The following is a 24160-nucleotide window of genomic DNA, read 5'->3' on the forward strand; positions in this document are numbered from 1 at the left end:
GACGTAGAACGACCAAGAGTAACAGAACAACCAGAAGTAAACAGAACTGACAATGTTAATTTACATATTCCAACATATTTCAATAACTTTAACAATGAGCGCCATATAGCACTGTTCCTATCAACCGTTTTGGACTTCACCGTGTACCAAAGGAGGAGAACCTCTAGTCTGAAAAAACATCTGAATAAAACTTTTTTCTCGCTTCAGATTTGCGGCAGTTTCCTCTCCACATGCTAGAATTTGTCTGTGCAGAAGTGTTTTCCGTCCACAGTGTTGAGAAATTTTGGTCAGACTTCGAGAACTCCAGCTTCCATATTTACACACATCTTACATTTGCGCAAATTTTCCGTCCACACTTCGTCCACAAGCAACGATCTTTCGCGCAGATGGTATAGGTATGTGCGTAGACATGCGCAGACAGGTAAGCCAACGCCACCTAGGAGGCGTTGGGTAAGTGCGAGATTACCAGTCTTAACATCTTTGATTTTCATGCTGGATTTGTAATGTTGACGAAATTTGAGTGAGAGTGGGACACGTGTGTTTGTGTATTGTGTCGTATTTATCTGCCAGGAGTGAAATAAGTTGTAAATATGTCTCAGTCAGAAATTGTCACAAGTACTTCAGTGAATGGATCTCTTCCTGAAGATGCTAAAGAAAATCAACCACCGAAGACAGCGAAACAGCTGGAAAAGGAAGCAAAGAAACTTGCTAAATTAGAAAAATTTAAACAGAAGAAAGATAAACAGAAGGACGTAACAAGCCAACCTAAAGAAAAGTCGGAAGTAAGTGAATATTTTTTCGTATATCCATCATTTTGTGTGCTAACCGGCTGTCTTGCGTTAGGTTTTAATTTCTGTCGTATGGTCAGTAGTTGTTTTGTTTTCTCAAGTTCGTCTTGATGTTTGGTAGAAAAAAGAAAAGAAGAAGGAGATTAAAGAATCAGCAGTCTACACAGCAGCTACACGCGATGGTGAGAAGAAAGACACCCTGTGTCCAATGCCTGATGCTTATAGTCCACGTTTTGTTGAAGCAGCATGGTACAGTTGGTGGGAAAAGGAAGGCTTCTTCAAACCAGAATATGGGGTAAGGACTTACATTACGATAATCGGTATCCTCTGTTTGTGATATAATTTCAGTGCCTTCTATCGGTACTATTGCATGAAAGTCAGGTGTCAGTAAATGATGTCGCTGTTCTTTAGATTTCAATTATGTTGGAAGTCGAAGATTGATCTCGTTAGTAATATAGGCTGAGTTGCCTAGATGGTTTCAGTAGAAAGTAAACTCTAAAAAGAACAAGCTATAAAGTGTGAAGAAAAATTCGCGCACTCGGACTTCGCAGCGAGATTCCTCTCATCCTAGCAATACAAAAATGTGTCTCACGAAATTTCGTCCCGCGCATATTTTTGGCAGTAAATGGACGTCAATGATTGGCCTGGCAACACTAATCACATATACGGTAACTACCTCTGTCAGCATGTAGTAGTGCTGTGTAGTTGGTGCAGTGAATAGCATTTTGTGTTAGTATGCAGGAGGTCGAGGGCTCGATTCTTGGTCGAGTCGCGTATTTCTGTGTATTTTCAAACTATAGTCTGCGTGGCGCGATGTCTGGTGTCTTAATCGTCATACAGCGATTACAGTGGGTTTTGTACAAAACATTTGCACTTATGTATTACGAATACAGAAATGGAAGTTTCCGTTGGTCAGCTTTTAAAGCAACCTATTAAACGTCAGGGATGTGAATTATTTTGCATCACTGCATCTACTAGATTCCAAACCTGTTTTCTGTATACCCTCCCCAAATGGTCCCATCAGTTAGTACCAACTATTAGTCTTGCCATGTTCAGGTCCATTATATTTCATTATGGCCTTAAGTCACCAGCAGTGCTAGCAGTGGGCATTGCAAATAATTTCCAAACTTGGTTACCATTTGTATCACCATGGAGCCACTAATTATGCCTTTCAACATTGAGTCTGATAAATGCAGGCTATTTAGCAATTATCTCCATGCAGTGCGTTATCATTTTTGATGAAAATGAAACATCACATCCATTACTGTCAGTAAAACAGTGTAATTCAAAAAAAGAACATTTCACAGTTAACAATGTTGGGATGAATCGTGCAGAACAAAAGCTGTAAGAGGGGTGATGTGCATTAGGTGGAACAGCCCACTGTGACTAATCACATGTTTATACAATCTGTGCTGTTCACTAGACAGGGACTAGTTGCTAGCAGAGTAATGCACTCGTGACGGCGTTGTCCCCATCCGCTGTTGATGTGTTCCCCTCTGCCACTGAGGTGTCCCCTGTCCCCAGTGGGGTGTCCCCCATGGCCAGTGAGGTCTCCTCCATTACCAACATATAGTCATCTGCAGTAGGTGTCCCAGCCTCATCTGCAAGTCCACACCTCGGGTACTATTGTTTTCCTCCAGGAAAAATTTAAAGAGCAGTAAAATGCCATGGAATGATAGCCCCCATTGCCATATATCTTAATATACTGATAGAAGTTATCTCTCTAACACACAGACATGTCAGTTACTGCTTCAACCTATTGTTTGAAACAAGGTGTTGGTTGGTTGGCTGGCTGGGGGAAGGGGACCAAACAGCAAGGTCATCGGTCCCATCAGTTTAGGGAAGGGTGTTGACCTTTCAAAGGATCTGTCCCAGTATTTGCCTGAAGTGATTTAGGAAAATCACAGAAAACCTAAATCAGGATGGCTGGACGCGGGTTTGGACTGTCGTCCTCCTGAAAGCGAGTCCATTGTGCTAACCAATGCGCGACCTCGGCCAGTGATGAATGTTTGCTCACTAGAGTATGTTGTATGCTAATGTTGTGATCACCTAGGACACTGTTGCTCATGATACAGGCCTACTTCGCAAAATAATTGTCTACAGTACACATTGTAGTGGTTGCCAGTGCTTCGTATATTTTATTTCGCGTCCTGTACTGCATCAAGTGTTAGTTGTCATTAAGCTGCCATCTTTTTCAATGGTTGCAGACATTTTATGCCTATTGGACTTCAGTGGGTTTATAGTGTTTACTCAGATTCATTATTCTAATATCTGCATGTTCAGAGTGAAAGGTATCAATGACAGAAAATAGCTCTCTTAAGGGGCAGATGATGACTCTGTTCCCTGTGTGTACAGTCATTAACAGAGCCACAAAAAAATTTCTGCATTTGACAACAGGTTGTGCCCTGTTAAACTTTTGCTCTTTTCTGCACACTCGGTCACAGCAGGTTAAATAAAAATCTATACATTAAAACTACTACTCCAGTTCAAGGAACAGCAAAGCAGATAGCCAACTCTCAGATGCATGGAAGAAGTCAAGACTGCATATACAAGGGAATAAAAAGAGAAAAATAGTGAAAGTTGTTATTAATATTAATGATGAAATAGCACTGAGAGAATTTATCTTTTATGGCTCCAGCAATAAACTACAGCAGTGATGTAGTTAATTAGGTGAAAGTCTGTTGTATGTGATTAGAATGTTTGGAGTTCTGTGTGTTATAAAACTTCATTTATTTGCAGTCTTCACAGTGCTGCTTTTGGGAAATGACATTGAACAGCTCCCTACCTGATTTAATATTGTTCCCCACTTATTGTAATGTACAGTCTGTCATTTTCAAGGTTTCAAGAGATGAAAAGTAAATGATTCAAAAATTGGTAAAAGTGCACTTACATTGCACTTTAGCTATTTGGTTGCATGCAGTTGTTAGCATGATGAATGATAGGAAATGAACACGATAAGTCAAGAGTCGATCATCAGTACCCAGTCAGAATGCTTGTTTGTAAATTCCTGTGGTTTGTAAATAAAGGGGTATGTCATCTTCTGTTGTCTCCCGTACTCTTTCGCCCCCATATTTTCTTCTGTTAGATTAGAATATAACATCACGTCAGAATTTTTGACAAAATTTGAAGTAAGACAAAAGTAGGTTATTGCAATGATGAATGTAAATGTTGAGCTACGCTACACATAAATCTATTTTGGTAATTGTATTTTTGTGTTGAGGTTCATTGACTTCACCGCCTCACAACCAAATTATCACATTCCAACCTAACCCAGACCTCAAGTTTCTCTACGGACCAGTCTGTTGGTACATCTAGTTTTCTTCAGTTCACATTCATTAGCTCCACTGACCCTCACCTGTGTTCTCATATTCCAGCCAAACCTAGACCTCAGACTATGCTACAGGTCAGCATATCAGCATATCTACTTTTTCTTCCTACTCTGCCCCCTGTGGGTCCGGCAGTTAGAATAGGCCCAAGGTATTCCTGCCTGTCGTAAGAGGCAACTAAAAGAAGTCTAACATTTTTCGGCCCTACGAGTTCAGGTCCCGTTCTATGGTTTGACTGCCACTTTCAAAATGCTACAGCAGTGTGGGCCATATGGGGAAGGACGCCTTATGTGGTGCATGAGTTATCCATAGTGCTCTTGTCATGGCTTTGCATCTCCTTCTGCGATTCAACTATTTGGGTGAGGACTCTTTCCGGGGTATGTCATCTTCTGTTGTCTCCCGTACTCTTTCGCCCCCATGACAATATTTCTCTTCACCTAATATCCAGCACGGTAGCCAGTCCATTGTGGTGGGGCCGTCGTGTACCCATTTGGTGGTAGCCCCCTGACAACACAGGGATTGCACTGCTGATGCCTGAGGTGTAAACTCCCCATGTATGCCAAGGAATAGACTCCCGTCTTCACGGGGCATCAGGACTCCTGGCAGTGGCCATCATGTCAGTTGGCCTTTGCTGTGGCTGGGTGGCGCCTGTGGGGAGAACCCTTGATTGGAGTGGGTGGCATCAGGGCAGATGACCCGCAGTGAAGCGGACTAAGTCATCTCTTGCTGGTGACCGTATGGCACCAGCAGTCTCTAAGAAGGGCAAGACCGAATACAATGCAGACAGGCATGACCCTAAATTGTTTCCCTCCCTCGCTACACCATGGGAGGAACCTATAGAACGAGAGAGGGGCATATTCGGCTCGGTTTTTAGTCTGTAGCCGAACTGATGGGGACTTCATTCTGCCTACAAAGCCTCAATTTTTTTTCGTTGAACAACTTGAGGTTAAGTTTGGAGAAGTGACAGCACTGTCCAAGATGCGAAATGGCACAGTCTTGATTCAGACAGCATCCCCAGCCCAATCCCGACCGTTCCTCGCCTGTGACAAGCTGGGTGATATTCCTGTTTCCGTTACTCCCCATAAAAGCCTCAACATGGTCCAGGGGATCATTATTCATTGCAATCTCCTCTTGAAGTTTGATGCCGGGCTCCGCGCAAATTTATAATGGTGGGGTGCTCATTTCATCCAGCGCGTTTACAGGGGACCCATAGACAACAGGGTTGCTACCGGTGCCTTCATCTTGGCCTTTGAGGGTGATTCATTGCCTGGAAAGGTCAATGTGGTGGTTACCACTGTGATGTTAAACCATACTTCCCTCCCCCTATGCGGTGCCTTAAGCGCTGGAAGTTCGGGCACATGTTCCCACTGCACTTCCAGCACCACATGTCGAGACTGCGGACATCCACTGCACCCAGATACTCCATGTCGCCTCCTCCCACTTGTATCAACTATGGAGAGAACCACTCCCCCTGCTCGCCAGATTGCCCAGTACTCCAAAAGGAGCGGAAAATCATGGAGTAAAAGATTCTGGACCAGTTGACTTACACAGAGGCTAAACATAAATTTGAAAGATTACACCCTATTCGGTTGACATCGACATATGCTGCAGCTACGTCACCATCGCCATCTCAGGTGCCAGTGGCCACCAGAATACATCTGCCCCCTTAGTGGTAGGGGGCAAATCTTCCTCTGTTGCTCCCAAAGCACCTACTTCGGGAGCAAGCCCCCCCCCCCCCCTTTCCCCCCTCCATCCTCCCCCAAACTCAGAGGACATCGGTCCCCTCCTCCCTGTTAGAGAAGCAACAGCCTCCTCCAGCTCCTCTCATGCGAAAGGGGTCCCTTGTTGGGGCCCTGTTTCCCAAGGTCTCCACTAATGCCTAGGCAGACACTCGTCATTGGCTCAAGGAGCCAAAACCTGCTGGATGAAGAGCTTCAAGGTCTTCCTCCGTGCCTGAAGCTACTTCAGAGAAATCTTCCCATCAAGTCCCTAAAGAGAAGTGAGAGAGCAAGCAAACTAAGAAGAAGTCTGCTAAGAAACAGGACCCTCTGGTGGCCCCAACACCACCACTTCCTATCAGTTCTGCAACTGAGGATGTGGTGGAGATCTTAGTGTCCCCTGAGGACCTGCATCTCACTGATGCCTCATCCATCATAGATATGGCTACAAATACTCAATCAGTGGCAGCAGGTGACCCTGAGGCAAGACCTGCCTCCTTGCGTGCTTCATGCCTTCCCATCCTCATGATATCATCATCCTCCAGTGGAACTGCAGCAGTTTTTTCCATCACCTGGCTGAGCTACAGCAACTCTTAAGCTTTATACCTGCTTTCTGCATTGCCTTTCAGGAATCCTGGTTCCCGGAAATGTGGACCCCCTGCCCTTCTCGTCTATATGGGATATTACAAGAACTGTAGTGACTATAATAGTGTATCAGGTGGAGTTTGTGTCTATGTCCTGAACTCAGTATGTAGTGAACCTGTGCCCCTTCAAACCCTTCTTGAAGCTGTGGCTGTCAGGATAACGAAGATGCAGGAAATAACTGCCTGCAATGTTTATCTTCCTCCAGGTGGTGCTGTACCCCTAAACGCATTGGCTGCACTGATTGATCAACTCCCCAAACCTTTTCTACTTTTGGGAGATTTTAATGCTCATAACCTCTTGTGGGGTGGCACCATGCTTATTGGTTGAGGTTGGAAGGTCGAAAATTTACTGTCCCAACTCGACCTCTGCCTCTTGAATACAGATGCCCAAACACATTTCAGTATGGCACAAGGCACATATTCGGCCATTGATTTCTCGGTTTGCAGCCCTGACCTTCTCCCATCTATTCACTGGAGAGCACATGATTACCTATGTGGTAGTGGCCACTTACCCATTTTTCTGTCGCTGCCCCAGCGCCAGGCCCATGGACGCCTGCCCAGATGGGCTTTAAACAAGGCAGACTGGGACGCTTTCACCTCTGCTGTCACTGTTGAATCTCCTCCACATGGTAACATCAATGTGGTGGTTGAGCAGGCAACTACAATAATTGTTTCTGCGGCGGAAAACGCAATCCCTTGTTCTTTAGGGTGTGCTGGCGAAAGACAGTCCCTTGGTAGATGCTGGAACTCACTGCGGCAATTAAGGGGTGTTGGCGAGCTCTACAGCGGCATAAGTTCTTTCCTGGGGCACCTCATAGCCTTTAAACGGCTCCTTGCCTGTGATTGGCAGCTTATCAAAAGATGGAAACAGGAGTGTTGGGAGCGAGACGTCTCAACCGTTGGGTGCCGTAAGTCACCTTCCCAAGTTTAGGCAAAGATCAGACGTCTTTGTGGGTACCAGACCCCAACAGGTATCCCTGGCATTAACATCAATGGCATGCTCTCTGCCGAGGCAAACACAGTTGTTGAGCACTTGCTGAGCACTATGCTCGAGCCCCTGCATCAGAGACCTACCTCCCCCCCTCCCCCCCCTGCCCCCCCCCCCCCAGCCTTTCGCACCCTCAAACAGCATATGTAAAAAGTCCTTTCGTTCACTACATGCCACAGGGAACCCTATAACGCCCCAATTACAGAGTGGGAGCTCCTCAGCTCCCTTGCACATTGTCCCAACACAGCTTCTAGGCTGGATTGGATCCACAGTCAGATGATTAAACATCTCTTGTCTGACTACAAGCGACACCTCATCATCTTCAGCCAGATCTGGTGCGATGGCATCTTTCCATCGCAGTGACGGGAGAGCACCATCATTTTGGTGCTAAAACCCATTAAAAATCCGATTGATGCAGATAGCTATCGGCCCATGAGCCTCACCATACTTCTCTGTAAGCTGCTGGAACGTATGGTGTGTCGGCAGTTGGGTTGGGTTCAGGACTCAAGTGGCTTACTGGCTCTGTGCTATGGCGGTTTCCGTCTGAGTCGCTCTGCCACTGATAATCTTATGTCCCTTGAGTCTACCATCCGACAGACACCATTCCCTTGTTGCCGTCTTTCTTTGATTTATGAAAAGCGTATGACACCATGACACCAACTGGTGACATCATACCCTTGCCACATTACATGAGTGCCCCACATATCCAGGAGAATGGGGTCCAGTGGGGCTTTGTCTTGAGTGTCTCTCTATTTTTAGTGACCATTAATAGTCTAGCAGCAGCGGTAGGGCCACCCTTCTCACCTTCTCTGTATGTAGATGAATTTTGCATTTCCTACTGCTCCACCAGTACTGGTGTTGCTGAGCGGCGCCTACAGGGAGCCATCCACAAGGTGCAGTCATGGACTCTACCCCATGGCTTCCAGTTTTCGGCCACAAAGTCATGTGTTGTGCACTTCTGTTGGCATCATACCATTCATCTGGAATAACTTTACCTTGATGATGATTCACTCAGTTTAGTGGAGACATGTTGATTCTTAGAACGGGTTTTTGAAGCCTGATTGACTTGGCTTCCTCACCTTCGTCAGCGTAAGCGGAAGTGATGGCAGCAACTCAGTGCCCTCTGCTGCCTGAGCGACACCAACTGGGGTGCAGATCGCTCTATGCTGCTGCAGCTATACAGAGCCCTCAGTATTCAATTCCGCCTTGACTGTGGGAGTCAGCTTTATGGTTCGGCGGTGCCCTCAGTGTTGCGTTTACTCGACCCAGTGCACCATTGCGGCATTCGACTAGCAATGGGAGCTTTTAGGACAAGTCCGGTGGCCAGTGTCCTGGTGGAGGCTGGAGTCCCTCCATTGCAGGTCAGGAATGCGCAACTGCTCGCCAATTGTGTTGTACACGTTCATAGTTGTCCTGCGCATCTGACTTACTGTCTTCGTTTTCAACCCATGGTGGTTCATCTCCCACATCTTCGGCCCAGGTCAGGGCTTACAATTGCAATTCACGTCCAATCCCTTCTATCTGAACTGGAGTTCTTGCCTTTACCACCTATACTCGAGGTCCATTTGTGTACACCTCCATGGTGTACACCTAGGCCACAGCTTCACCTGGACCTTTCACGTGGCCCAAAGGACTCGGTTCACCCTGCAGCTCTCCACTGTTACTTGCTCTCGATTCTTGACATGTACTGAGGCTGTGAAGTAATTTACACTGATTGCTCGATGGCTGATGGTCCCGTCGGCTTCGCGTATGTCCATGGAGGACATATTGAGCAGCATTCCTTACCCCATTGCTGCAGTGTTTTCACTGCAGAGCTGGTGGCTATATCTCGTGCTCTTGAGCACGTCCGTTCATGTCCTGGGGAGTCGTTTCTTCTGTGTACTGTCTCCTTGAGCAGCCTGCAAGCTATAGACCAGTGCTACCCTCGTCATCCTTTGGTAGCAACCATCCAGGAGTCCATCTATGCCCTGGAACGGTCCAGTTGTTCCGTGGTGTTTTTGTGGACCCCAGGGCACGTCGGAATCCCTGGCAACAAACTTGCCGACAGGCTGGCCAAACAGGCTACGCGGAAACCTCTTATCGATACCGGCATTCCAATAACTGACCTGCGTTCATTTTTATGCTGCCAGGTTTTTTGGCTTTGGGAGACGGAATGGCATAGTCTCACTACACACAACAAACTGCCTGCCATTAATGAGACTACAAATGTGAGGCAGTCCTCCATGCGGGCCTCTCGCAGGGACTCTGTGGTTCTCTGTCGGCTCCATGTCGGTCACGCTTGGGTGACCTCCGGCGCCATAAAGACACGCCTTAGTGTCGATGCAGCGCCCAGTCGACAGTGGTCCATATTCTGGGGCACTGCCCCACTTTGACTGCCCTGCGATGAAATCTTCGGTTACCGGACTCATTGCCGATAATTTTATCTGACAATGCCTCATCGGCTGATTTAGTTTTATGTTTTACTCATGAGGGTGGGTTATATCATTTGATCTAAGCTTTAGCTCGTGTCCTTCGTCCCTCTGTGTCCTCCACCCTAATGCTTTTGGGTGGAGGTTTTAATATGTTGCAGAGTGGTTGGCTTCTCGTTTATATTCTCATGGTCAGCCATCCGTGGTAATCTATTTTGTCTTTTTAATCTCTTCTACCTGTTTCTTGCATATCTGTGGGTTTCTTCTCCCTTTTGTCCACTTAAGTGTTTGTTGCCCTTCAGTTGTTATTGTAGTTTTTCCTTTCTCTCCGTTGTCAGTCTTGCTTGTTTTATTCTTACCCTTGTGGCATTGTTTTATTCGGAACAAGAGATCGATGACCTAGCAGTTTGGTCCCTTTCCCCTTCTTTTAAACCAACCAACTATAATTCAGGTTCACATTAGTTCATGAAGTCAGTTACACAGAGACAAAATATTCAGTAAAGGTTTCCTACCACATTGTCTTTTTTAAGTTAATTACTAAATAATTATTCCGAGGGGGATGAGACAGAATGGAGTGGGGACCCCAACTGTGTGTCACACTACCAGTGGAAGTTGTAGATTGAGAGGACGCATCACATAGCCATACATTTATGGAATCTATTGTTGGAAATAAGTTTTCCAGAAATGCTATCTTCAAATAGTCTGATGCTGAATCAGTGAACAATATGTCAAGCAAAAGAACAGTCCATAAAATTATCTAAAAGGTAGGCTCAACAGTTTGTCTATAGTAACAAACAACAACAACAGAGAAAGAATAGTTTCTGAATTGCTGTTGATTAAAAAAAACAGGCTTCGAAAATCCATGTTAGAAGACCAACTCGACATTTTGGCTTCGATCAATATTGAAAGTGAGATTTTTAAGCAACTAAGTTATGAAGAGTCCATAAGTAGCTTCATTAGAATGAAATGCAGGTGCAAACTAATTAGCCAGTATAGTTATTTAAATAATTTTAAGGATGATTATTTGGGAAAGTACTCTATTTGAAATAAATATGAATAAAATTTACTTGGCAGTTACATTTGTTTTGTTAACTTGGGTTCGCCTTTCGTTTAGTTACTTAGTTTCACTTTCCATGGATCATTTTATGCGATAAATCGTAACAATGTGGAATGAGTCATTTCACAGTCATGTGACAAATTAATTTGTAAATCTGGCTACATGCTGAACATTTATAAGCATAGGTGTTTGCCTATAGTGATGGATTTTTTATGAATCCCAACTTTTTATTCTTTTTTTTTAAAAATATGGTTGTTCAGAGTGATCTTGATAATTCGTATTGAATATATAAATGGTTTATATTCTTTTTATTTCGCAATCTAATCAGTTATGAAATCACAAATTGCATGGTAGAATTTTGTGCAATTAAATGATAAACTGTAAATACTGTGTTGTAGATTTTTAAATGGATAATTGCTCTAAGTGTCATTTTTGCAGGTTAGTTGTCACAAAATTTCCCCAAGTAATAATCACACTACAGTTTCAACCTTGGTGTATATAGATTCTGACTCGAAATTGTCTTCCATTGGCCTCTTAATCTTTGCAGAGACAATTGCCTCTTTCCTTACAGTTACACAACTGATTCCACTGTGAATTCTGCACCATGCACACCTTACAAACACTTACTCCAGCCCCATCACTGGCAAAATGTGCAACATTGCAGTAAATACACAGAGACATGTGAAATTACTCATACCATTTACCAGCTAATCTAAGTCCACAGTACAGATTTTACATAGTGATGCCCACGATCAAACTGGTACATTATGGTTGCTAATGAATTAGTGGATATCCAGTAATCCAGTTGTTGTGCATACTCTACTCTACACTATGACTCCTTGAGTGCCTGCAATACCACACTGGCCATTTATATCCTCTCATCCAACAGTTTTCCCGAAAAAACGATGCACCCTTTCGATCGTGTCTTCTATGTAGATCCTACTCTTGCTGTGCACTCCTTTTTTTTCATGTGGCATTCAAGTATTATTTCCTTTCATCCATATTTTTCTTTTCCTTTGTGTTCCTTCTGTCAAATTCATTGCTTTTACTTGTTACACTTTGTATTAATTGTTCATCTTGCTATTCTTTCAACTAACACTTATATTTACTCCTTAGTCTATCACTACCTTCTACAATCTTTTAACTGAAGCTGACGCAGTGTTTTTATTGTTTTGCTATCTTTGACCTCCTAATTTATCTCGTACCATTTTCTTTATTCTGGACACACTTCCTCATCATGCTTTGTGGATCCCTCTGAACCTGGTTTCTGGGTTACCTGTGCCATTCTTGCATTTTCTCTCTTCTCTTCAAAGAAGGAACTGTTGGTTTACCCAGCTAGAAATAGTGTTTTTTGTTATTTGTTTGTTTCCTTTCAAAGAAGGAAACCAATAAAGTATTTTTCATTATTTTTTTATTTGTGTTTAATTTAAATAGTAGTCCCATAGTTAAACTCTGCTGTTTTTATTTTATTTATTTATATTTAATTTTATGAGACTAGTTTTGAGCTCATATCTCCATTCTCATGTCCCCATTCTTGTGAAACTAAAACCTGGCATAATCACTGGTCAATCGTGAAAAATTTTTGTGTTTTTCGGTTTATTATGTGGAGCAAGGTAAACAGTAGTTAGGACACTGGACGTGCGTTTGGGATGAGCTGGGTTCAACTCCCAACTGGGTATCCAGATTTAGGTTTTCTGTGGTTTCTTAAATTGAGTTTTGTGAATATCTGGATAGTTCCTGTCCAAAAGACACAGCTAATTTTGTGAGACTTAGCCAATACTGTTCTGTTTAGTCATTTTACTTTGTTCGTATTCTTTCCGCATAGATTTTTTCTTCTATATTCATTTTTACTTTTCATTCAATCACTACCATACTCAAAAGTGGCACAGTTTGGAGTTGTGCTGCCTGAAGGTAATTAATGGACATCCCAGTAGTTTATGTGAATTTAACTGGTTTATTTAGTATTTCATAAGAGTTTGTTGTACACAGCTTTAGGGGACAGACATGGGCAAATTGCTTGATGAAAGGCATTTCCAGTCCAATAGAAGAGTTAATTTAGAGATTCAGTATTTGATAAGTTTTCTGTCTCCATTGTAGGACCTATACAAGAGAAATAAAGACTGCCTGAAAACATTGATGCATGTGTGAAGACAAAAAGGCATATATTTGCATTTTATAAGAGAATTACATAGGGACCAACTTTTGATGGTACTACAAACACTCTGAAAAGCACCATTTCTTCACTATGATTATGTAGAATATTTCATTATTAAAGTAATAATAGGCTTGTTTACAATTAGAATGTATATTTTATATACTAAAGAATAAAGCTTTAAAGTGTACCAGTTTTAATCTCTCTTCATTCTTCCAATAGCAAGAAGATATATTAGCAACAAATCCAAAAGGAAAGTTTGTGATGATAATTCCACCTCCCAATGTTACTGGATCTCTTCATTTAGGACATGCACTGACAAATTCTATTGAAGATGCCATTACAAGATGGTGAGTGTAAAGTTCAGTTTGATAATTATTGAACAATTTTTCTGAGTTTCACATTTCAGTCACATAATATTTATCTTAGTTGTTGTTGTTGTGGTCTTCAGTCCAGAGACTGGTTTCATGCAGCTTTCCATGCTACTCTATCCTGTGCAAGCCACTTCATCTCCGAATAACTACTGCAACCTTCTGAATCTGCTTAGTGTGTTCATCTCTTGGTTTGCCACTACGATTTTTACCCTTCACACTTCCCTCCAATACTAAATTGGTGATCCCTTGATGCCTCAGAATGTGTCCTACCAACTGATTCCTTCTTCTAGTCAAGGTATGCCACAAATTCTTCTCCTCCCCGATTCTATTCAGTACCTCCTCATTAGTTACATGATCTACCCATCTAATCTTCAGCATTCTTCTGTAGCACCACATTTCGAAAGGTCTACTCTGTTCTTGTGTAAACTATTTATTGTCCACATTTCACTTCCACACATGGCTACTCTCCATACAAATACTTTCAGGAACGACTTCCTGACACCTAATTCTATACTCCACGTTAACAAATTTCTCTTCTTTCCTTGCCATTGCCAGTCTACATTTGAGCTTTCCCTTCTTTGCTTAGAACTGGTTTTCCATCTGTATGGTTTTCATACATGTGGTTCTATTTCCTCCAGAGGTCTCTTTAATTTTCTTGCAGGCAGTATCTATCTTACCGTTGTGATACATCCTTCTACATCGTTACGTTTGTCCTCTAGCCATCCCTGCTTAGCCATTTTGCATTTTTTGTTGATCTCATTTTTGAGATGTTTGTATTCCTTTTCGCCTGCTTCATTTCCTGCATTTCATATTTTATCCTTTCATCAGTTTAATTCAATATCTCTTCTGTTACCGAAGGATTTCTACTAGCCCTCGTCTTTTTACCTACTTGATCCCCTGTTGCCTTCACTATTTAATCTCTCAAAGCTGCCATTTCTTCTTCTTTCTTCCAGTTTACCCAAGTCTCATCTCCTTAAATTCCTATCTTTTTGTAGCGTCTTCAGTTGTAATCTGCAGTTCATAACCAGTAAATTGTGGTCAGAGTCCACATCTGCCGTGGAAACGTCTTACAATTTAAAACCTGGTTCCTAAATCTCTGTCTTACCATTATATGATGTATTTGAAACATTTCAGTGTCTTCAGGTCTCTTCCACTTTTTACAACCTTCTTTCATGATTCTTAAACCAAGTGTTAGTTATTAAGTTATGCTCTGTGCAAAATTCTACCTGGCAGCTTCCTCTTTCTTTCCCCTCAGGGGGCTTGCAGTTCTTCCATGAGTTCGTGCTCGGCGCACACAGGGCTCCAAGCTATTGCAGCCAATTCTTCCTTCCCTGGCTACATTTCCTTCACCCTGCCCTCCTTCCCTATTCTCTCTCCTTCCCCTTTGCTCCCTCCTTCCCCTCTTGGTGTTCTGATTTATATCAATCTTGCTGTCCACCTGGTTTGCTGTATTGATTGCAATTTTGTTCCTTTTGCCTGTTCTTTCATCCTTTCTGGTGTTGGGTAGGTCCCTGTTTGAGTTTGGACCTCCACTTCTGAATTTCCTGTTTTTAGTATGAGCCATTTGGGGAAGAACTCTCTCCCTAGCATCTGCAGTGTAGATTCCTCTCCCCCCTTCCTTCTCCCCTCTCTTCCCCATTGTAGCCTCCTTCCACCCTGCTACATCACCAGCACGTGTAGCCAATCCGTGTGATGGGGCTGTTATGTACCCATGTGGCTGAGCCCCCTGACAACACAGGGGTCACACTACTAATACCTGAGCTGTTTCCTCCGCATGTATGCCAAGGAGTGGTTGCTTATCTTCTTTGAGCATTGGAACTCCTGGCAATAGCCACGTGCCAGACGGCCCTTTCTATGGCTGGATGGCACCCATGGGGAGAGCCCCTGGTCAGAGTGGGTGGTATCAGGGCAGATGCTTGGCATATGAACCATATCAAGCTGTAGAAACCTGGCCATTCTCCGACAGCTATCTCTTCGAATGGTGAAGGATCATTGAATGTTTCTTCGTATGACCCAGCAAACTTCCCTTCCCTCGCTACCCCATGGGAGGAGGGCCAGGCTCACCATCTTGGGCTGAAACATATTCCCCATTACCTCGTCTGCCCTAGGACAGATTGGGGCACATTCACCACCACAAAGCCATTGTTTTTTGTGGAAAGTATCGAGGACAAGTTTGGTGAAGTGGAGTCTCTTAGTAAGATGCGGTCGGTCTCCGTGTTGATCAAAGCTGCTTCTGCCACCTAATCCCCATCTCTTCATGCCTGTGTTGTCTTGGCGATGTCCCAGTATCTATTACTCCTCACCAATCTCTGAGTATTGTCCAGGGAGTGGTTTTTCATAGAGACATCTTCCTGCAAACTGAAGAGGAACTCTGGGCTAATCTGGAGTGGCGTGGCGTTCATTTTATTCGACATGTGCATAAGGGTCACAAAGGTAACCGCATCGATACTGGTGCCTTTATTCTGGCTTTTGAGGGGGATACCCTCCCAGAATAGGTCAAGGTTACAGATGTAACATTAACCCGTACATCCCTCCACTAATGCGATGCTTTTGGTGCTTGCGTTTTGGGCATATGTCTTTCCGCTGTACGGCGGACCCTCTGTGTCCTGACTGGACACCCAATCCGTGAGGGAAACCCCTGTGTTCTGCCACCTGTGTGCGTAAATTCGACTTTTGCCTCTGTTACTTCATTTCCTCCTCCTACCTCTTCGTTACCCCAGCCCCATCACCCTCCGCTGCAGCTCCTGAGACCTCCCATCCGGGAGCAACTCCTCCTCCTCAGCAGAAGTAGTGCCCCCCTTCTTTGGCACCTGCTGGTGATCAGGCTCCCTCCCAGGACCCCTCTGCCTGGCGTCTCTCAGGCCAGAGGATTCCTATCACCGCTTGGCCACGAGATGCGCCATCTATGCACCCCAAGGCCACCCATTCTCTTTCGGTTTTAGATCTTGCCCTGCCCTCCTCCACCTCCAAAAGAGAAGATGAAGAAACATAAGGGCCCACCTGGTGCCTCTTGGAGGTACCATTTCCCTCCTTGCAACCTGAGTCTGAAATCTTATTTATGAATGTCACCCCATCATTGTCAGTGACGACTACTGGCCAGATGACATGACCACCTCTCATCTTCTTTACGTCTAACCTGGACTCTCACCACACGATCATCCAGTGGAATTGAATGAATACTATTGTCACCTGACAGAAATGCAATATTTTGTCTCCTCGTATTCTTCAAGAAACACATTTCCATGATGACCACTCTCCAACATTTCGTGATTATCGGGTGTTGTGTCGGAACTTTGCCGGCCTCCAGGGCAACATCGAGTGGGGTCTGCACTTTGGTTCCGTCTGATGTCATTAGTGATTAGTGACTGGGGCTTCCATAGTCCCGTTCCAATTTTTATCTGTGAGTTTTTATCTCACTGGCTTTTCCAGGTTCAAGTTGTCACTTCACTCAGCTCCCCTCGAATTCAGGAGAACGGTATCCCACAGGGTTCTGTGCTAAGTGTCACACTCTTCCTCATTGCCATCAATGGGCTTGTGATATCTGTTGGGCATCTGGTTACACCAGCATTGTACAACAATTTTTGCATCTGGTGCAGCTCCCACTTGGTAGCATCTGCTGAGCACTGGCTCCAAGGTGCCATCCAGCAGGTTCAGTTTTCTCCCTCCACAACGCAGGTTATGCATTTTTGTCATTGACCCACAGTACATCCTTATCCATAACATTATTTAAGCGACCAGCTCATCAATGCTATAGCACAGTCCTGTTTCTTGGGCCTTATTTTTGATAACAATCTGACATGGCTGCCCCACATTCGCCACCTAAAAACTACATGTATGCGGAAGCTTAGTGCTCTCCAACTCCTGGCCCACACTGGCCAACACTGGTACAGACAAATGTAGACTGGTGCAGACAAATGCAGACTGACTAATCGGAGGTCTGTACACTCGTTATAATACCTTGCGCATTCAGGTATCGCTGTGTGAGTGTGATCCGCGAGGAGAAAAGGTTTTACGTTAGCAGCAATCTCATTGGCTGCGTTACATATTAATATGCGGATCGGCGGAAGCAGAATTTGGTCCGTCTCTAAGACAGCACCGTCTCGTAGTGCGGAGATGGACGAGTGCTGCACCTGCGCTGTTGTGCTTAGTGGGGCGCGCTCTAGTGGGAAAGTTGTGTACGCACTGGCTATGTGGAACTATGTACACAACATCCCTCCCTTCCGGGGAAAGAAAAAAAGCTTTTGAAGTTTGCTTAAAAAGCCTTTTTTTCTGCTTCCTTGCTTTTCGGCGTGCATATGTCTGTGGGTGCACACATGTTGCTCCCCGTGACATTCGCCTGCGGTCGGCTAGGAAAACCCACTCAAAACCTACGGAACAGGGAACCGGATAAGCAAAAATTTTGTTACATAATTGCATTTCAACATCAGTACATTAGTCACAGCGTAAATCTAATTCTTCTTCGACGTCCATCTTCTCTGGGGATGTCGGCTGTGGATGGTTGGTGTAGTCGGCTGCCCATGAAGGTCCTGCGGCGGCGGCGGCGGTGGCTGCGTTGGCTGTGATGGCGGCGTCGGCTGCCGGTGACGGCGTCTGGAATCCTGCGAGCTGCTCGAGGTTAACATCGTCTTCTGAGTCTGCAAAATGAAACAGCCTAGGAGTTCTGCCTATATGTGACTGCTGTCTTTGCTGCCGTAATTGATTAGTATGGCGAATAACTATGCCACTTTGCGTTCTTATTCTATACATGACATTTCCAATGCATTCTAGAATGATTCCTTGTGTCCAAGTACGCTGTCCTCGACTGTAGACAGTTACGAGGACTTTGTCGTTTACGTGGAATCGTCGTCCTTTCGATGTTCGGTGATCATTTTCTGGATGCATTGTGGGTTTTAGGATAGACATCAAAGTCCTGTGTTGTCGCCCATGCAGTTTCTCTGCTGGTGACTGTGCCTCGTGCGGAGTAGCTCTGTATTGTGACAGAAAAATTAATAAGGAAGTCTCTTTGTTGTACTGTTGCACCAACTTTGTCATGTGTGCCTTGAACGTTCGTACGAATCGTTCGGTGAGTCCATTAGCCTCAGGGTGAAATGGTGCCGTTTTGTAATGTGCAATTCCGTTCATCTGACAGAATGACTGGAATTCTTGCGACGTAAATTGTGTGCCGTTATCGGTCACTATGGTTTGGGGCAATCCTTCAATGGAAAAGATCTTTGACAACGCTTGAATTGTTGTTGCTGAAGAAGTTGTACTCATTTGTAGTACAAAAGGGAATTTTGAAAATGCATCAATGACAATTAACCAAGAAGTTCCAAGAAAAGGACCTGCATAGTCAATATGCAATCTTCACCAAGGTTGTGTTGCCTGTGGCCACGGAAAATATTGTCTTGGCGGAGCTGATTGATGCATCTGATATAATTTACAATTAGAAAGCATTGTTTCAATATCTTCATCAATGTTCTTCCAGTAGCAATGTTCTCTGGCCATGCGTTTCATGCGTACTATACCCCAATGACATTGGTGTAACATTTTTAACACTTTATTCCTGAGAGCTTTGGGTATAACTACTCTTGTTTTTCCCGTTTCACTGTGAACTAATATGACGCCTTTGTGCACTGTGAGAGCATGTCTCATGTTCCAATAAGATTTCACTTCTGGCTGAGCTAACATGTTCTTATCGGTTGGCCATTCCCCAAGAATATACTGCTTTATCTTCGATAACACTGGATCTTTGGGCACTAACTTAGCTATTAATGTGGCATTGACGGGGAAATTTTCCAAGACATCCTCACTGATTACGTCTATCTGAAAACATACGTCCTCAGATTTGTCAAAATGTTCATCTTGACCTGCCGGTAGACGTGAAAGTACATCGGCGTTGGCATGTTTTGCCGTCGGTGTATATAAGATCTCGTAGTTGTAATTAGACAGTAGCAATGCCCTACGTCGTAAACGCTGTGCTGTCTTAGTGGATACACTATTATGTGGTCCGAATATTGTCACCAATGGCTTATGGTCTGTGAGCAGAATAAATTTTCATCCATATATGTAGTCATGAAACATCTTCACTGCAAAGATAATTGCTAGTGCCTCTTTTTCTACTTGGCTATAGTGTCGTTGACTTGAGTTTAATGTTTTCGACGCGTATGCAATTGGTCCCCCCCATGAACCATGGACCTTGCCGTTGGTGGGGAGGCTTGCGTGCCTCAGCGATACAGATAGCCGTACCGTAGGTGCAACCACAACGGAGGGGTATCTGTTGAGAGGCCAGACAAACGTGTGGTTCCTGAAGAGGGGCAGCAGCCTTTTCAGTAGTTGCAAGGGCAACAGTCTGGATGATTGACTGATCTGGCCTTGTAACAATAACCAAAACGGCCTTGCTGTGCTGGTACTGCGAACGGCTGAAAGCAAGGGGAAACTACAGCCGTAATTTTTCCCGAGGGCATGCAGCTTTACTGTATGATTACATGATGATGGCGTCCTCTTGGGTAAAATATTCCGGAGGTAAAATAGTCCCCCATTCGGATCTCTGGGCGGGGACTACTCAAGAGGATGTCGTTATCAGGAGAAAGAAAACTGGCGTTCTACGGATCGGAGCGTGGAATGTCAGATCCCTTAATCGGGCAGGTAGGTTAGAAAATTTAAAAAGGGAAATGGATAGGTTGAAGTTAGATATAGTGGGAATTAGTGAAGTTCGGTGGCAGGAGGAACAAGACTTCTGGTCAGGTGACTACAGGGTTATAAACACAAAATCAAATAGGGGTAATGCAGGAGTAGGTTTAATAATGAATAGGAAAATAGGAATGCGGGTAAGCTACTACAAACAGCATAGTGAACGCATTATTGTGGCCAAGATAGATACGAAGCCCACGCCTACTACAGTAGTACAAGTTTATGTGCCAACTAGCTCTGCAGATGACGAAGAAATTGAAGAAATGTATGATGAAATAAAAGAAATTATTCAGATTGTGAAGGGAGACGAAAATTTAATAGTCATGGGTGACTGGAATTCGAGTGTAGGAAAAGGGAGAGAAGGAAACATAGTAGGTGAATATGGATTGGGGGACAGAAATGAAAGAGGAAGCCGCCTGGTCGAATTTTGCGCAGAGCACAACATAATCATAACTAACACTTGGTTTAAGAATCATGAAAGAAGGTTGTATACATGGAAGAACCCTGGAGATACTAAAAGGTTTCAGATAGATTATATAATGGTAAGACAGAGATTTAGGAACCAGGTTTTTAATTGCAAGACATTTCCAGGGGCAGATGTGGACTCTGACCACAATCTATTGGTTATGACCTGTAGATTAAAACTGAAGAAACTGCAAAAAGGTGGGAATTTAAGGAGATGGGACCTGGATAAACTAAAAGAACCAGAGGTTGTACAGAGATTCAGGGAGAGCATAAGGGAGCAATTGACAGGAATGGGGGAAATAAATACAGTAGAAGAAGAATGGGTAGCTTTGAGGGATGAAGTAGTGAAGGCAGCTGAGGATCAAGTAGGTAAAAAGACGAGGGCTAGTAGAAATCCTTGGGTAACAGAAGAAATATTGAATTTAATTGATGAAAGGAGAAAATATAAAAATGCAGTAAGTGAAACAGGCAAAAAGGAATACAAACGTCTCAAAAATGAGATCGACAGGAAGTGCAAAATGGCTAAGCAGGGATGGCTAGAGGACAAATGTAAGGATGTAGAGGCCTATCTCACTAGGGGTAAGATAGATACCGCCTACAGGAAAATTAAAGAGACCTTTGGAGATAAGAGAACGACTTGTATGAATATCAAGAGCTCAGATGGAAACCCAGTTCTAAGCAAAGAAGGGAAAGCAGAAAGGTGGAAGGAGTATATAGAGGGTCTATACAAGGGCGATGTACTTGAGGACAATATTATGGAAATGGAAGAGGATGTAGATGAAGATGAAATGGGAGATATGATACTGCGTGAAGAGTTTGACAGAGCACTGAAAGACCTGAGTCGAAACAAGGCCCCCGGAGTAGACAATATTCCATTGGAACTACTGACGGCCGTGGGAGAGCCAGTCCTGATAAAACTCTACCATCTGGTGAGCAAGATGTATGAAACAGGCGAAATACCCTCAGACTTCAAGAAGAATATAATAATTCCAATCCCAAAGAAAGCAGGTGTTGACAGATGTGAAAATTACCGAACTATCAGCTTAATAAGTCACAGCTGCAAAATACTAACACGAATTCTTTACAGACGAATGGAAAACCTAGTAGAAGCCAACCTCGGGGAAGATCAGTTTGGATTCCGTAGAAACACTGGAACACGTGAGGCAATACTGACCTTACGACTTATCTTAGAAGAAAGATTAAGGAAAGGCAAACCTACGTTTCTAGCATTTGTAGACTTAGAGAAAGCTTTTGACAATGTTGACTGGAATACTCTCTTTCAAATTCTGAAGGTGGCAGGGGTAAAATACAGGGAGCGAAAGGCTATTTACAATTTGTACAGAAACCAGATGGCAGTTATAAGAGTCGAGGGACATGAAAGGGAAGCAGTGGTTGGGAAGGGAGTAAGACAGGGGTGTAGCCTCTCCCCGATGTTGTTCAATCTATATATTGAGCAAGCAGTAAAGGAAACAAAAGAAAAATTCGGAGTAGGTATTAAAATTCATGGAGAAGAAATAAAAACTTTGAGGTTCGCCGATGACATTGTAATTCTGTCAGAGACAGCAAAGGACTTGCAAGAGCAGTTGAATGGAATGGACAGTGTCTTGAAAGGAGGATATAAGATGAACATCAACAAAAGCAAAACAAGGATAATGGAATGTAGTCTAATTAAGTCGGGTGATGCTGAGGGAATTAGATTAGGAAATGAGGCACTTAAAGTAGTAAAGGAGTTTTGCTATTTGGGGAGCAAAATAACTGATGATGGTCGAAGTAGAGAGGATATAAAATGTAGGCTGGCAATGGCAAGGAAAGCGTTTCTGAAGAAGAGAAATTTGTTAACATCCAGTATTGATTTAAGTGTCAGGAAGTCATTTCTGAAAGTATTCGTATGGAGTGTAGACATGTATGGAAGTGAAACATGGACGATAAATAGTTTGGACAAGAAGAGAATAGAAGCGTTCGAAATGTTGTGCTACAGAAGAATGCTGAAGATTAGATGGGTAGATCACATAACTAATGAGGAAGTACTGAATAGGATTGGGGAGAAGAGAAGTTTGTGGCACAACTTGACCAGAAGAAGGGATTGGTTGGTAGGACATGCTCTGAGGCATCAAGGGATCACCAATTTAGTATTGCAGGGCAGCGTGGAGGGTAAAAATCGTAGAGGGAGACCAAGAGATGAATACACTAAGCAGATTCAGAAGGATGTAGGTTGCAGTAGGTACTGGGAGATGAAAAAGCTTGCACAGGATAGAGTAGCATGGAGAGCTGCATCAAACCAGTCTCAGGACTGAAGACCACAACAACAACAACAACAACAACAACATGCAATTGGTCGTTCAATTTCTTGATGCTTATGAGACATGACTGCACCGATCCCGTAATCTGACAAGTCCGCCGCAGTAGTGATCAACTTTTGCGGGTCATATGTCGTAAGACATTTTGTGTCTACTAAACTTTGTTTCAGTTTGTCGAATGCGCGCTGGCATTCTTTGGACCAATTCCACGCGACTCCTTTGCGAAGCAATCTTTGCAACGGTTCGGAAATTTCAGCTGCTTTCGGTATGAATTTCTGGTAATAATTAATTTGGCCTAATAAAGCTCTTAGTTGCTTCAAGTTTTTCGGAGCTGGCAATTTCTGTATTGCTTCTATATGCTGTGGTGTCGAACTGATTGCATTATTTGACACTATATGTCCTAAATACTGAATTTTCTTGACAAAAAATGTACATTTGTCCTTGTTGCGCCTGAGATTGGCCTTTCTGAGAACCTTGAACAGTTCGTCCAGGTTATCTAGTAAATCTTGTGGAGTTTTTCCCGAGACGATTATGTCATCATGATAGTTAACTGCGTTAGGACAGTTTCTAATTAATTGTTCCAAGTAACGTTGAAAGATGCTTGGTGCACTAGCGATACCAAATGGTAAGCGCTTGTATCTGTACAATCCAAATGGAGTATTTATGACCATAAACTTTTGTGTATCTTTGTCTAAAGGGATCTGCAGATATGCTTCCTTTAAATCCAGTTTGGCGAAATACACACCCCCTGCTAATTTATACATCAGTTCTTCCGGTTTCGGAGTTGGGTATATATCTATAGTGCACTGTGAATTGACAGTATTCTTGAAATCTCCACAGATACGTAATGATCCATTTGGCTTTTCTATGACAACAATTGGTGTTGGCCAGGCGCTACATGTGACTGGTTCGATAATACCATTGCCTTCTAAACGGTCAAGTTCTTGTTTTACGCGTTCTTTCATTGTGTAAGGGACTGTTGTAGCTTTGCAAAACTTCGGCACTGCATTCAGTGTCAGCGTAGTGTGAGCCTGGTAATCTGTTACACTGCCTGTTGCGGAGGAAAAAATATCATCGTACTTCTGCAACACTGTTTGTAATTTTCCTTTCGGAACTTCATGTGTGACCTGTTTCGCTCCATGGATTGTGAAGCCTAATTCGTTAAAGAGATCCAGACCCAGCAAGTTTGATGCCTTATGGGTGTTAACTACTGCTAAAGTAGCTGTCTTGGTAAACTGTTTGTAAGTTACTTCCGTCGTCAGTGCACCTTTGAC

General features: G+C 43.6%; 1 protein-coding gene across 2 annotated transcripts in view; it reads left to right on the forward strand.

The window, feature by feature from the left end:
• The first annotated feature begins 484 nt into the window (after positions 1-484).
• Positions 485-24160, forward strand: part of LOC124796464 (valine--tRNA ligase) — a 208629-nt gene continuing 184953 nt past the window's right edge. Inside the window, exons 1-3 of one of the 2 annotated variants that reach the window (XM_047260688.1) lie at positions 485-782; positions 910-1083; positions 13304-13431. In XM_047260688.1, the coding sequence (XP_047116644.1) occupies positions 591-782; positions 910-1083; positions 13304-13431 (494 nt within the window). In that variant the 5' untranslated portion in view covers positions 485-590. Of the gene's footprint in view, positions 787-909; positions 1084-13303; positions 13432-24160 lie in introns of both variants that reach the window. The other variant, XM_047260689.1, reaches the window with a different exon arrangement.

Source organism: Schistocerca piceifrons, chromosome 4, assembly GCF_021461385.2.
Source record: "Schistocerca piceifrons isolate TAMUIC-IGC-003096 chromosome 4, iqSchPice1.1, whole genome shotgun sequence".
NCBI classification, from domain to species: domain Eukaryota; kingdom Metazoa; phylum Arthropoda; class Insecta; order Orthoptera; family Acrididae; genus Schistocerca; species Schistocerca piceifrons.